Below are 13,329 nucleotides of genomic sequence, written 5' to 3'. Positions count from 1 at the left end.
AAATGTCGAAAACACAGGTTCTCGTTTTTCGGCTCCAACTTTTGATGCGTTGATCGCAGCGTATTGGGACTGCGCCCAATCGATTTCTCTCGCAAAATTACGTCGAAATAGAGCAAGAAAGAATTTATTCCGCCACTTTTCAAAATCGCGAAAATTTTCGCAAAAAATGCAAAGGGGTTAACCTTCCTTTTTTTTTGACCAAAAAATTTTTCGTCTCAGAATTGATTCGTATGACTCTTTCCCGACCAATTGGACCCCAAGGAACTCAGAAAACGCAGCGAAAAGAGCGTGGGATCAACAGGAGAGAAGTTACGAAGGAAAAAGCACCTGCTGAAAAATGTCGAAAACACAGGTTCTCGTTTTTTGGCTGTAACTTTCGATGCGTTGATCGCAGCGTACTGCGACTGCGCCCAATCGATTTCTCTCGCAAAATTACGTCGGAATAGTGCCTGAAAGAATTGATTCCAGCACTTTCCAAAATCGCGAAAATTTTCGCCAAAAATACAAAGGGGTTAACCTTCCTTTTTTTTTGACCAAAAAATTTTTCGTCTCAGAATTGATTCGTATGACTCTTTTCCGACCAATTGGACCCCGAGGAACTCAGAAAACGCAGCGAAAAGAGCGTGGGATCAACAGGAGAGAAGTTATGTCGGAAAAAGCACCTGCTGAAAAATGTCGAAAACACAGGTTCTCGTTTTTTGGCTCTAACTTTCGATGCGTTGATCGCGGCGTATTGAGACTGCGCCCAATCGATTTCTCTCGCAAAATTACGTCGGAATAGTGCCTGAAAGAATTGATTCCAGCACTTTTCAAAATCGCGAAAATTTTCGCCAAAAATACAAAGGGGTTAACCTTCCTTTTTTTTTGACCAAAAAATTTTTCGTCTCAGAATTGATTCGTATGACTCTTTCCCGACCAATTGGACCCCAAGGAACTCAGAAAACGCAGCGAAAAGAGCGTGGGATCAACAGGAGAGAAGTTACGAAGAAAGAAGCACCTGCTGAAAAATGTCGAAAACACAGGTTCTCGTTTTTCGGCTCCAACTTTTGATGCGTTGATCGCAGCGTATTGGGACTGCGCCCAATCGATTTCTCTCGCAAAATTACGTCGGAATAGTGCCTGAAAGAATTGATTCCAGCACTTTTCAAAATCGCGAAAATTTTCGCCAAAAATACAAAGGGGTTAACCTTCCTTTTTTTTTGACCAAAAAATTTTTCGTCTCAGAATTGATTCGTATGACTCTTTCCCGACCAATTGGACCCCAAGGAACTCAGAAAACGCAGCGAAAAGAGCGTGGGATCAACAGGAGAGAAGTTACGAAGAAAGAAGCACCTGCTGAAAAATGTCGAAAACACAGGTTCTCGTTTTTCGGCTCCAACTTTTGATGCGTTGATCGCAGCGTATTGGGACTGCGCCCAATCGATTTCTCTCGCAAAATTACGTCGGAATAGTGCCTGAAAGAATTGATTCCAGCACTTTTCGAAATCGCGAAAATTTTCGCCAAAAATACAAAGGGGTTAACCTTCCTTTTTTTTTGACCAAAAAATTTTTCGTCTCAGAATTGATTCGTATGACTCTTAGCCGACCAATTGGACCCCGAGGAACTCAGAAAACGCAGCGAAAAGAGCGTGGGATCAACAGGAGAGAAGTTACGAAGGAAGAAGCACCTGCTGAAAAATGTCGAAAACACAGGTTCTCGTTTTTCGGCTCCAACTTTTGATGCGTTGATCGCAGCGTATTGGGACTGCGCCCAATCGATTTCTCTCGCAAAATTACGTCGGAATAGAGCAAGAAAGAATTTATTCCGCCACTTTTCAAAATCGCGAAAATTTTCGCAAAAAATGCAAAGGGGTTAACCTTCCTTTTTTTTTGACCAAAAAATTTTTCGTCTCAGAATTGATTCGTATGACTCTTTCCCGACCAATTGGACCCCAAGGAACTCAGAAAACGCAGCGAAAAGAGCGTGGGATCAACAGGAGAGAAGTTACGAAGGAAAAAGCACCTGCTGAAAAATGTCGAAAACACAGGTTCTCGTTTTTTGGCTGTAACTTTCGATGCGTTGATCGCAGCGTACTGCGACTGCGCCCAATCGATTTCTCTCGCAAAATTACGTCGGAATAGTGCCTGAAAGAATTGATTCCAGCACTTTCCAAAATCGCGAAAATTTTCGCCAAAAATACAAAGGGGTTAACCTTCCTTTTTTTTTGACCAAAAAATTTTTCGTCTCAGAATTGATTCGTATGACTCTTTCCCGACCAATTGGACCCCAAGGAACCCAGAAAACGCAGCGAAAAGAGCGTGGGATCAACAGGAGAGAAGTTACGAAGGCAAAAGCACCTGCTGAAAAATGTCGAAAACGCAGGTTCTCGTTTTTTGGCTGTAACTTTCGATGCGTTGATCGCAGCGTACTGCGACTGCGCCCAATCGATTTCTCTCGCAAAATTACGTCGGAATAGTGCCTAAAAGAATATATTCCAGCACTTTCCAAAATCGCGAAAATTTTCGCCAAAAATACGAAGGGGTTAACCTTCCTTTTTTTTTGACCAAAAAATTTTTCGTCTCAGAATTGATTCGTATGACTCTTTCCCGACCAATTGGACCCCAAGGAACCCAGAAAACGCAGCGAAAAGAGCGTGGGATCAACAGGAGAGAAGTTACGAAGGCAAAAGCACCTGCTGAAAAATGTCGAAAACGCAGGTTCTCGTTTTTTGGCTGTAACTTTCGATGCGTTGATCGCAGCGTACTGCGACTGCGCCCAATCGATTTCTCTCGCAAAATTACGTCGGAATAGTGCCTAAAAGAATATATTCCAGCACTTTCCAAAATCGCGAAAATTTTCGCCAAAAATACTAAGGGGTTAACCTTCCTTTTTTTTTACCAAAAAATTTTTCGTCTCAGAATTGATTCGTATGACTCTTTTCCGACCAATTGGACCCCAAGGAACTCAGAAAACGCAGCGAAAAGAGCGTGGGATCAACAGGAGAGAAGTTCCGTCGGAAAAGCACCTGCTGAAAAATGTCGAAAACACAGGTTCTCGTTTTTTGGCTGTAACTTTCGATGCGTTGATCGCAGCGTACTGCGACTGCGCCCAATCGATTTCTCTCGCAAAATTACGTCGGAATAGTGCCTAAAAGAATATATTCCAGCACTTTCCAAAATCGCGAAAATTTTCGCCAAAAATACTAAGGGGTTAACCTTCCTTTTTTTTTGACCAAAAAATTTTTCGTCTCAGAATTGATTCGTATGACTCTTTTCCGACCAATTGGACCCCAAGGAACTCAGAAAACGCAGCGAAAAGAGCGTGGGATCAACAGGAGAGAAGTTCCGTCGGAAAAGCACCTGCTGAAAAATGTCGAAAACACAGGTTCTCGTTTTTTGGCTGTAACTTTCGATGCGTTGATCGCAGCGTATTGGGACTGCGCCCAATCGATTTCTCTCGCAAAATTACGTCGGAATAGTGCCTGAAAAAATTGATTCCAGCACTTTTCAAAATCGCGAAAATTTTTGCCAAAAATACAAAGGGGTTAACCTTCCTTTTTTTTTGATTAAAAAATTTTTCGTCTCAGAATTGATTCGTATGACTCTTTCCCGACCAATTGGACCCCAAGGAACTCAGAAAAGGCAGCGAAAAGAGCGTGGGATCAACAGGAGAGAAGTTACGAAGGAAGAAGCACCTGCTGAAAAATTTCGAAAACACAGGTTCTCGTTTTTTGGCTCTCACTTTCCATGCGTTGATCGCAGCGTATTGGGACTGCGCCCAATCGATTTCTCTTGCAAAATTACGTCGGAATAGTGCCTGAAAGAATTGATTCCAGCACCTTTCAAAATCGCGAAAATTTTCGCCAAAAATACAAAGGGGTTAACCTTCCTTTTTTTTTGACCAAAAAATTTTTTGTCTCAGAATTGATTCGTATGACTCTTTCCCGACCAATTGGACCCCGAGGAACTCAGAAAACGCAGCGAAAAGAGCGTGGGATCAACAGGAGAGAAGTTACGAAGGAAAAAGCACCTGCTGAAAAATGTCGAAAACACAGGTTCTCGTTTTTTGGCTGTAACTTTCGATGCGATGATCGCAGCGTATTGGGACTGCGCCCAATCGATTTCTCTCGCAAAATTACGTCGGAATAGAGCAAGAAAGAATTTATTCCGCCACTTTTCAAAATCGCGAAAATTTTCGCAAAAAATGCAAAGGGGTTAGCCTTACTTTTTCTTCATTTTTGGAGCCGAAAATTTTTGGTCTCAGATTCGATTCGAATGACCCTCTCCTGACTAATTGGACCCCCAGGAACTCAGAAAACGCAGCGAAAAGTGCGTAGGATCAACAGGAAAGAAGTTACGAAGAGAAAAGCGCCTGCTGAAAAATGTCGAAATCACAGGTTTTCGTTTTTTGGCTTTAACTTTTGATGCGTTGATCGCAGCGTATTGGGACTGCGCCTAATCGATTTCTCTCGCAAAATTACGTCGGAATAGTTTATGAAAGAGTTTATTCTGGCACTTTTCAAAATTGGGAAAATTTTCGCCAAAAATGCAAAGGGTTAGCTCTACCTTTTGTTTTATTCAACGTTATGAACGAACAGATTCATAGAAAAATACTGTAGAAATGGTTTACAGATGATAATTATAAGTACTATCAAATCTTATTTACATAAAATAACAGAACATGTGCATTTGATACGATTTTAAAATATTTACTTACAATTTCGCCTTACGACTTGCGCAGTGGACAAGCAAATATTATGTGAAAGTTGATTATTGTTTTCATAAATTACAGTTAATCTTCATCATTTCAAAATCCTTATACTAGTATCTCGAACCGCAGCATCTTGTTGGTATCATTATTACAGCAAAGATGCTTGTAAGAGATTAGATACGATTTATACCTTAATGTATGCTACACTTTCGACATACTTTAAACAACAAATTCTATCTACAACCTGTACAATTATTAATACGATCTAAATCTAATTCCACAATTTACTTCATTATTCAACTATCACCTGAGCATTCATAACTGATAGTCTTAGAATCAGCATTCGGAACCATAACCAATGTAAGTGCAGGCTTTAAATTGAGATAATCTGCCATTTTATAAAATGTTTCAACATTTAATTGCTACTCAGTAGCCTTCAAAATACTTGCATGTGCATAACATGAGAATTTTAGTGTAGCTAATAATTAATTCGTGATATTAAAATATCGGATATCTTATCACTCTAAATTACTCTAGCAAATACTTCGTACAAAATATATTTGTAACTCTTTGGGCGTGTGAACCTTTCTTTCATTTATCAATGCTGTATACGAATTAGTAACTAACCAATTTCAAATGACGAGTGTTTGTACATACATATTGGATCGGAGACTACATATGTATATTACATCATCACTGGAAATAATCCTCAAGATTCTAGGATTCATGAAATTAGTCAATTTCTCTGATCCCGTCAACAAGGCATGCTTACGGGTTTAGAAAAATGTCTTTCCCCGGACTGTGTATAGCAAATATCACCCTGCTGCACACGCGATATTATCTATAAGCACGTATCGAACAGTCACAAGTCACACTTCCTGCACACTTACAACAGGTATTTGTTTCTCAACCAACAAATGATTACACACTTAATGTATTTGGATAGGATGAAAGGCAATACTTTTAATCGCATCATCCTTTGTTTTCTTCCATGAAAAGTAAACAGTAGAAGATTTACATATATGCTTGTCTACCTATCTCTCTCTATCTTTGAATTTAATCGCGAAACAAGAACGGAAGGAAATATACCCATAGCGCTTAAACAATTAGTAATCTAGACCATTCCAATGAGCATGTAAATGCATGGGGGATTAAACTCAGAGGTCAGGTATTCCGTACACCATGCTTTTGAATAAAAGTAATAATCTACTATACCGCATTTGTACATATACTGTTAAACTAGGTACATACGTTATGCAACTTGCTATTTGGCGAAAATAAAGCGTATTGTACGTTTCAAAAGACTGTTTTTTTTTTTGTCTACTCTACCTTAGCATTTGAGATCGACACTGTTTTAACGTTAAAATATGACCTCAGTACTATACATTTTTACATCGATAGGACGCTTAAATAAATTAGATCAGAAAAGTAAGCAAGAAAAAAATGTTTTTGATTGGTCAAGTTGAGAATCATCGTTGTTTTACGTATACATAATTGATAGAAGTGGATACTAATTCGACGTAAAAGTGACAAGTGATAGTTGATGAAACCGGATTATATTAATCATATATGCTCTTACATTGTAATGGTAAACTTGTAATATACAATTCAATCCGTCAGCTATGATAAATACACTTTATTTAGGCCTATGGTGTGATGTTTTTTTACTCTAAAAGTTTTTAGTTTCGCAGTGCGAATTTACAAATGAGACGACCTCGATAAACTAACCACAGGTAGTTTATCTTGGACCATGGGTTTTTCAATAGTCGATTGTGATGATGGTAATGACAATTCACAATATGTTCTAAAATTCATTCTTCGTTATCATTTATGGTGGAAGGCAACGTTCTACTGGAACATTATAATATATCACAGTGGAAGCTCGTAGATAATTTTTTAAAGGTCACAAGCCCTACACGACTTTTGTTATTTTGTGTTGTTCCCTAGCTAATGAAATAAAATTGAGAACAAGTCTTTTCCATACCAAATTATAACGGAACATTGACGCATTTTAGTGTTGCATTCGAAAAAAAATCAAATAACAACATGACGTTCGCAGGAATGTGTAACTCTAATGCTAGGTAATTACGTTTAGTATAAATATAGTTTCGCGTCATGTTGTAATCAATGCTCGTTAAATAGTTACGTATACATATATGTATGTACAGTTGCTCAGTACGTTAGGACTACTTAAATACAGTTTTCAACCTTTAACAAGTAATCAAAATACACCTTGTAATCACACGTATCTTCTATTCTTTGGCGTTTGACTTTTAACACATCTTCGTCTCCCAAATATGGCGATTACACAAATTGCAACAGTGGCTACAAGTACCGCTGCTACTGCCCAAACTGCTTTGCTGGTATTTATATCACTGGTGTATTCATCTTCTCCATTGGGAGCATTTGCTGGCTTTTCTGATTCTGGAATTATTTTGCCGTTTGGTCTCTTTACAGTGCCTTCTTTTTCTTTTTCAGGTACAATAGGTGTAGCAGCCGGAGGTGAAAGAGAAGATGAATTTATTTTTTCGGATGAAGGCTTTAGAAGTTTTGGTTTTGACATTCTAGTAGTTGTAGTTCGTGCTGTAGTAGTGACATCGCTCGATGCATATAATTTTTCCAAACGTTCGATATCAGATTGTTGGTCAGTAGTCATGGAATACATATCTTCTGGTTCATTGTCCAAATATTCTACCAGAGGTTGGAAGTATGATAATAGGGCGTCGGCATTTACCTCTGTTATTTCCAAATACTTGTTGATCATTGTTGTCCAATTGTCCGATGCACTTTCTCGAGTTGCATTTCTGTGATAACAAAAAGTAAAACGACCATGAATAGATCAAATCACAAGTAGTATTCATAACACTCGCAAGCATGTATTCCAGAGGAATTTGAAAATGAACTTACATGATGTAAGAATTGACATGATTGTTTACTACATTGTTGTACCTGACTTCTGACCGCCCCTCATTCATGTATTCATAAATTTGGAATCCCAGCAGTGTTCCAAGAAATTTCCTACAATCATAGGTCAAATTAGTTTCACTTCAATCGCAACTGAGTTTTCAATAAAATACCAAAACCGGTATATAGTTGTTATTATATGTAGTATTTGTTTAGAATAAATATAATCAAGCTTTCTTATACTTACGATAGATAAGGTTTGTTGCTGGCGATGAATTCGTCATCCAAGAATGTGGGAATGTCTGTGTGGTCTGATGTCACACCTTCATATTGTTTCCTGAAAGAATCATTAATAAACAACATGGTATACTGTACACATGTTTTAAAATATTTTCTTATCATTCTGACAGAAGCAGCAGAATTTTCATGACGTTTCGTTAATAAAACTTTTCTAAATAGTTACAATAAGATGAATTAAACATATTCAAAAAAAATATTGAATGACCGACCTGTACTGCCACCATGTTTCAAGAAGAACTTTTGGTTCAAAAGTTCCATTCTTAATCACATTTATTCTCCAAACGTCTGCTGAAATATAGTATGCCAAGCGTGGAAGAACATCTAGAGCAGTGATCATCAATGAAGTGATTTGAGAGTGATCGGTATCTGTGTCGTTACTGACAAGGCCCAAGGTTTGTAGCTGCGCAGGACTCACAGATAGGATCGAAAACAATTCCGAAATACCTTCCTCGAAACCTTAAGAATTAGAAATTCATAGCTCTCAATAACAGCTATATGACAACGGTAGAATATTACTTCCCAACTTCAGAGTAAGTACGCAAAATTACTTGCCTGAATACCTGTTTGCTGAGTTAAGGAATGGTAACTTTTCAATGCCTACAAGGCCCATTTGACTAGTCAAAACCTTGGCCACAACTTTGTGAGCAGTAAGAAAATTGGTAAGGGATGCGTGGTGACATGTCGTAACTCTGAAATGATTCGTAGAACGTTTATTATCCTCCTTAAAAAAATAAGCGATCTCTGGTGAATTCACGTCTTGGCGAACAGGTGTTACGTTTGATATCAAACAGAAGCTGCATCATACCTTGTGCCTTTGTAGCAAAAATTGAGAAACCGGGTGACACAAGACTGGTTAAATCTGCTGTTTTCCCAGAAGCTAGCATGTGGCACTTCATGTAGTACAGTGTGCCCGATTGCAGAAGCAGATCTGTATGCAAGTTTGCCACGAAGATTCTGTAAAGGTGATAAACGTTTGCATTATTTTCGTTAAGATCGATTACCCATTTTCATGTACTCCATATGAAGGCTTTGCCTATTGACCTTGTCCCAAAGCTTCTTCTTTATGCTGTATGTAACATTTCCGTACGGTAGTACGTCGGATGCCAGCGGAGTCCAGTCATTGCCATCCAACGATCCTGGATTAAACCAATGATTTGTATTAAAACAGGGTGACACCGGATGGTCATTGATTACTCAAAAGTTTAAATACGGAAACAGAACTCAGATGTGCCACTTAAAATAGTCAGAGACAGATAAGATAGAAATGCATCAGTATCGTACCCAAACAATATGCCGGTATCCCATCGTCATGCAATTTGACCTTGCATTTTTCGGCCAGGCGATTTTTCACGAATGTTACGACTTTATTATGCAATTCAGCAATACTTCCCCACATACTTTGTATACTTTCATATCCACCGGGATATACAGACAGAAATTCCCAATAACCTTCTACACTGTCGATACCTAAGTAAAACAAAAGTTTCTACATTATAGTATGTGTTTATAATTCTGCATCAGATATTTCCAGCTGTACCAACCATTGGCTGTTGCTGCCTCAGATACAAAGCTCAGTGTGGAAGAGAAATCGGTCAGGAGCGGTGAGAGGCGCCGATGCCATTGGGTCCACGCAGATTGCTTGCGTTCCAAGTCTACATTACTTGATAGCAATTGCTCAGTTTCTAAAAATATAATTCCAGTGTGAGATATATTTTGACACTAGACGCATAGCAATGATGTTCGAAAACATTCCAGAAATTCTTACCTTGCCGAGTATTGCTTGTTTGATTGGCGCCCATTTCGAGGAAAGTTGCCTTCACAGAAAAAGATATCAACTGAAACAACACATAGCTTTTAGTAAGTTCGACTTATCTACAGCTCATCAGCAATTCAACGTGTACTTTTGCGATTTCCACCCACCTGGTCCAATTTAGAAGTATCGAGCAAAGCATCTCCTGGTTTTATCTGTGTATTATATTGATACTCCACAAAGTCATCAGTCAACTCAGTATGTGAATTGTTCTGGAGTGCTTCAACCTCATGTTTCTTAAGTGCGGCATAATCTTTTTGCGCCTCTTCCTAGAAGGTGAATCAATCAATGCTCTATTATGATTTGGATATTTGTGGATTCAGTATTTCTAAGTACTTTAAAAATTACGCAATAGCTTGTCACATGTTTATATGGATTCTGAATACCAGGCTCAACTATTTACAAACCCAAGCATAAAGAAGAGTCTCATTTTGTGGATTATAAATGAACTTCCATTTTTCATTAGCTACATGCTCGCACTTTTCTGCGTAGCTGAATTCAGTTAAATCTATGAATGCCTTGAGATTCTCTGTGTCATTCCCAAAGGTTTTTGGTACCAGAGTGTGAAGGCTCAGAAGTATAAGGCCACATTTAAGTATCATGCTGCAGTTCTGGAACAGAAAACATGCATTCATTTCAGACAGTAACTTTCTTTTCGTTGGTCTTATTTATCTGCATTCATAGTTTCTGCTATTAAATTAGTACAGTAATCTTATCACGTAACAAGTGGTGGTGGAAAAACAGGAATTAATTATTTCCTCTATATGCGACATGATTGTGCAACTCATGCGTTACAAGCAGGAAAAGGCAAGAAGCAGTTGACAACCATCTATTCGTTGATTGTGTTGACTAATTAACAATTGAGTATGGAAATACCATGGACTGGGTACACGAGAAAGGATAAGCTGATGTTATCAAGTAGTCAACAAGTGAAATCATTTGTAGTAAGTTTCCCACATTGTATTAGAAGGCGAGAAAATCAGGATTTCCAAACGATACAGCTATCTCACTGCAAAGAAAAGGAATAGACGCTTGTTAAAACTGTTTGCCTGAACTAGATTATATCAACACAATAGCTGGGACTATACCGTATTTACATGTGGTGAAAATTTTCATTAATGGCCTCGAGGTATTTGCTACGAGTAGAAAATAATATCATGAGATAGAAAACAAGTTTGTTGATTGTAAAATTGAGAGCACTGCGGAAAAATAATATTTCCAAATAACACAAACAAAAATAACATTTAAATATTCAAACAACACAATTTCTAGGTAAAAAAAATTAAACACACCTGTAAAGACATTGACGTAATTTTTGAAATATAAAACTGGAGATCTTACAATAATTCAAACGTTGATTTATATGGAAGGGGAAAAAGTTTAACGGGAGTCTTCCTGAATCATTCGTTGTGTAAAGTGAATTGTCTTGCGCACACTGACGGGCGAGGTGAATGGGTCAACGAGGAGTCAATTATTCATGAACCATTTGCAGAGAATAATAAATATACTTTTCACCAGGGTTCTGGATGTTTGTACTAACAGCAGCAACGGGCATACCATGTTCGTCGTTTTTTGATACACCAGCTGGTACCGCAAAAACACCAGATGAAATCTCAGAAAACAATGATAAGGAAAAAAACACCTCTTGTGTGTCTATCGTCAGCAAATGTAGCAGTAACTTTGCAGGTTGGCTATATTTTAGCATATCATGTTACGAATACAAAGCAGTGATAATAAAACTATTTAATTCTGCCTTTTAGTGTAACATAATACGAGCATCATATCTTTTATGTTACAAAAATCACAATCCTCGGAAACAGCAATAAATCTAATGACGCTGTGTTGCATTAACTAAGTAGCATTGTTTTTCTTCCGTGAAATAGAAAATTATATCGTTTCCGAAAGAACTTTAAAGAATTTTGTTTATTGCTCAAAACTGTTGAATAAACTTAGAAAAATAATAGCACAAGTCAAACCCTTCAGACAATCCCAATATCCACCACCAGGTGGCTACTAGTTCTCAATGTAAAAAACGTTAGCTAAAGCGTATCTGATGACAAGAATAATTATATATCTACTAGATTAGCGCATCTGCTTCATTCGTGCGTTTAAATATGGGAAATGCTGCAGTGTTTTACAGATGGAAAATAACGTATTTCTCACAAGCATGTCATGCTTCGATGCTTGCGAGAGGTAATAATGCAGATTACTGAAAAAATTGACATATGTTTTTCGTAAACATCGAAAGATGCTCAGGGTCTTTTACGCTGACAGATTTATTTTTAAACTATACCTACGTGTAATTTATAGATACGTATAACAGGTATAAATCGCCTGATGTACCGCGTCGGATTCAGGAGAGAATGAATGAGAAATAATTATTATATCCGTACACGGCTTGCGTTAAGATTAATAGAAGTGTTTGCAGTGATGGATCAAGTCTCTTTTTACCTCGTTGTACCGTGTAACCGGGTAAAAAACAAACTTTGAATCAACTCTAACAGGTACGAAACTAACATCTTCCACGGATTTAAATGTGGTTAACCTTGCGAATAAACCTGTTGAGTAATTCGTCCAAGGAAAAGCAAAACAATCGCATTAACATTGCGATACGTGTTATTGAGTCATACCTGTTTTCCTCAAATATTCGTTCCCAAATCTTGTGCCAGTAACACCGATTCAATGGAGTAAAAAAAAAAAACACTGTGCTGGCACACAACTATTGTTTTCTACAAACTTCACTCGCGTTATTACCACTGTCCAATGTCACCTTTTCCTATTCGTGTATTTCAACGGCTAAAGTGGTGGAAATCGCAACAGAATTTGGATCGCCGAAAACGAAAGACGCTGAGGAGCAAAACTGCATGACAGCATAAAAAAAAAAAAAGTCGAACCGATGATGCGTCAACGATACGTAGGTACAACGTATAATCTATTATCTACAACGTGATGTAATGAATAAGCGGATTATAAGTCTCTGATGGAATATTAACGCGATATGTCAGTTACTCGATCAAAGTCCACGATCCGATCCAAATTCCTCGACAACGAGCACACGTGTCTTCGCGCACCTATCACGAGCACCAACTGACGACTGACGACGAACTGATCACGCCACTCATTGTCAGCGAGAGTTGTTCGCGACCCCGTCCTCTGAGAATTGGAAAATATACACTCGAGTACTCGACTGACGTCCGTGTGGCTGGCGTAGTGTGTGTCCACCAACTGACCGCGGCTAAAAACAACAGTTGAAACCAAGCTGCGAGCGGGATGGGATATATTTGTGTACGGACGTGAAACGTAAAGTTTGAAATAAATAGAAATAATGTTCAGTAGCTGCAAACCCTCGACCATCCAGCCGATTCCCTGTTAATTAAATCAGTTTAATCGGGTGGAGCAGACTCGGCAGAGGGCTGATCAGTACTGGCGGTACTGGCCAAATAATGCGACCTCAAGTTACAGACGAGTTACTAACTGTGTATCACGATTTATTCACTGAAATGATGACTTTGATTGTCGCAGCGTAGGCAGCGATCCTAACGACATTTCTCGTACTAAAACAAGAACTGTCGATTGATTTACCGTTGATAAGAGTAGAAAGACAAAATGAGACAGTTTGGTAACG

General features: G+C 38.4%; 1 protein-coding gene and 1 long non-coding RNA gene across 7 annotated transcripts; one reads left to right on the top strand and one right to left on the bottom strand.

Annotated features, from left to right (window-relative positions):
- Nucleotides 1-4,604: 4,604 nt before the first annotated feature.
- On the bottom strand, nucleotides 4,605-13,205 carry LOC124216284 (angiotensin-converting enzyme 2). 6 transcript variants are annotated; one of them, XM_046620627.1, is made up of 15 exons: nucleotides 12,714-12,939; nucleotides 12,335-12,551; nucleotides 10,581-10,713; nucleotides 10,112-10,315; nucleotides 9,815-9,973; nucleotides 9,660-9,729; nucleotides 9,436-9,576; nucleotides 9,176-9,361; nucleotides 8,936-9,030; nucleotides 8,700-8,848; nucleotides 8,447-8,583; nucleotides 8,104-8,350; nucleotides 7,842-7,931; nucleotides 7,598-7,708; nucleotides 4,605-7,494 (listed from the first exon to the last, which is right to left on the bottom strand). In XM_046620627.1, the coding sequence occupies exons 3-15, from the start codon at nucleotides 10,641-10,643 to the stop codon at nucleotides 6,930-6,932; spliced, it is 2,217 nt and encodes a 738-aa protein (XP_046476583.1). In that variant the 5' UTR covers nucleotides 10,644-10,713; nucleotides 12,335-12,551; nucleotides 12,714-12,939; the 3' UTR covers nucleotides 4,605-6,929. The 6 variants fall into 6 exon arrangements, with proteins under 6 accessions (XP_046476583.1, XP_068992470.1, XP_046476577.1 ...); XM_069136369.1 differs by lacking the exons at nucleotides 10,581-10,713; nucleotides 12,335-12,551; nucleotides 12,714-12,939 and adding an exon at nucleotides 13,180-13,205; XM_046620621.2 differs by lacking the exons at nucleotides 10,581-10,713; nucleotides 12,335-12,551 and having other exon boundaries at nucleotides 7,640-7,708; nucleotides 12,714-13,171.
- On the top strand, nucleotides 10,463-11,490 carry LOC124216404 (uncharacterized). Its single transcript, XR_006882601.2, has 2 exons — nucleotides 10,463-10,648; nucleotides 11,223-11,490. It is a non-coding gene; the product is annotated as an uncharacterized lncRNA (long non-coding RNA).
- Nucleotides 13,206-13,329: the final 124 nt, after the last annotated feature.

Source organism: Neodiprion pinetum, chromosome 1 (assembly GCF_021155775.2).
Source record: "Neodiprion pinetum isolate iyNeoPine1 chromosome 1, iyNeoPine1.2, whole genome shotgun sequence".
NCBI classification, from domain to species: domain Eukaryota; kingdom Metazoa; phylum Arthropoda; class Insecta; order Hymenoptera; family Diprionidae; genus Neodiprion; species Neodiprion pinetum.
Note: the sequence above shows the minus strand (reverse complement) of the source record. Positions and strands in the feature narration are given on the sequence as shown.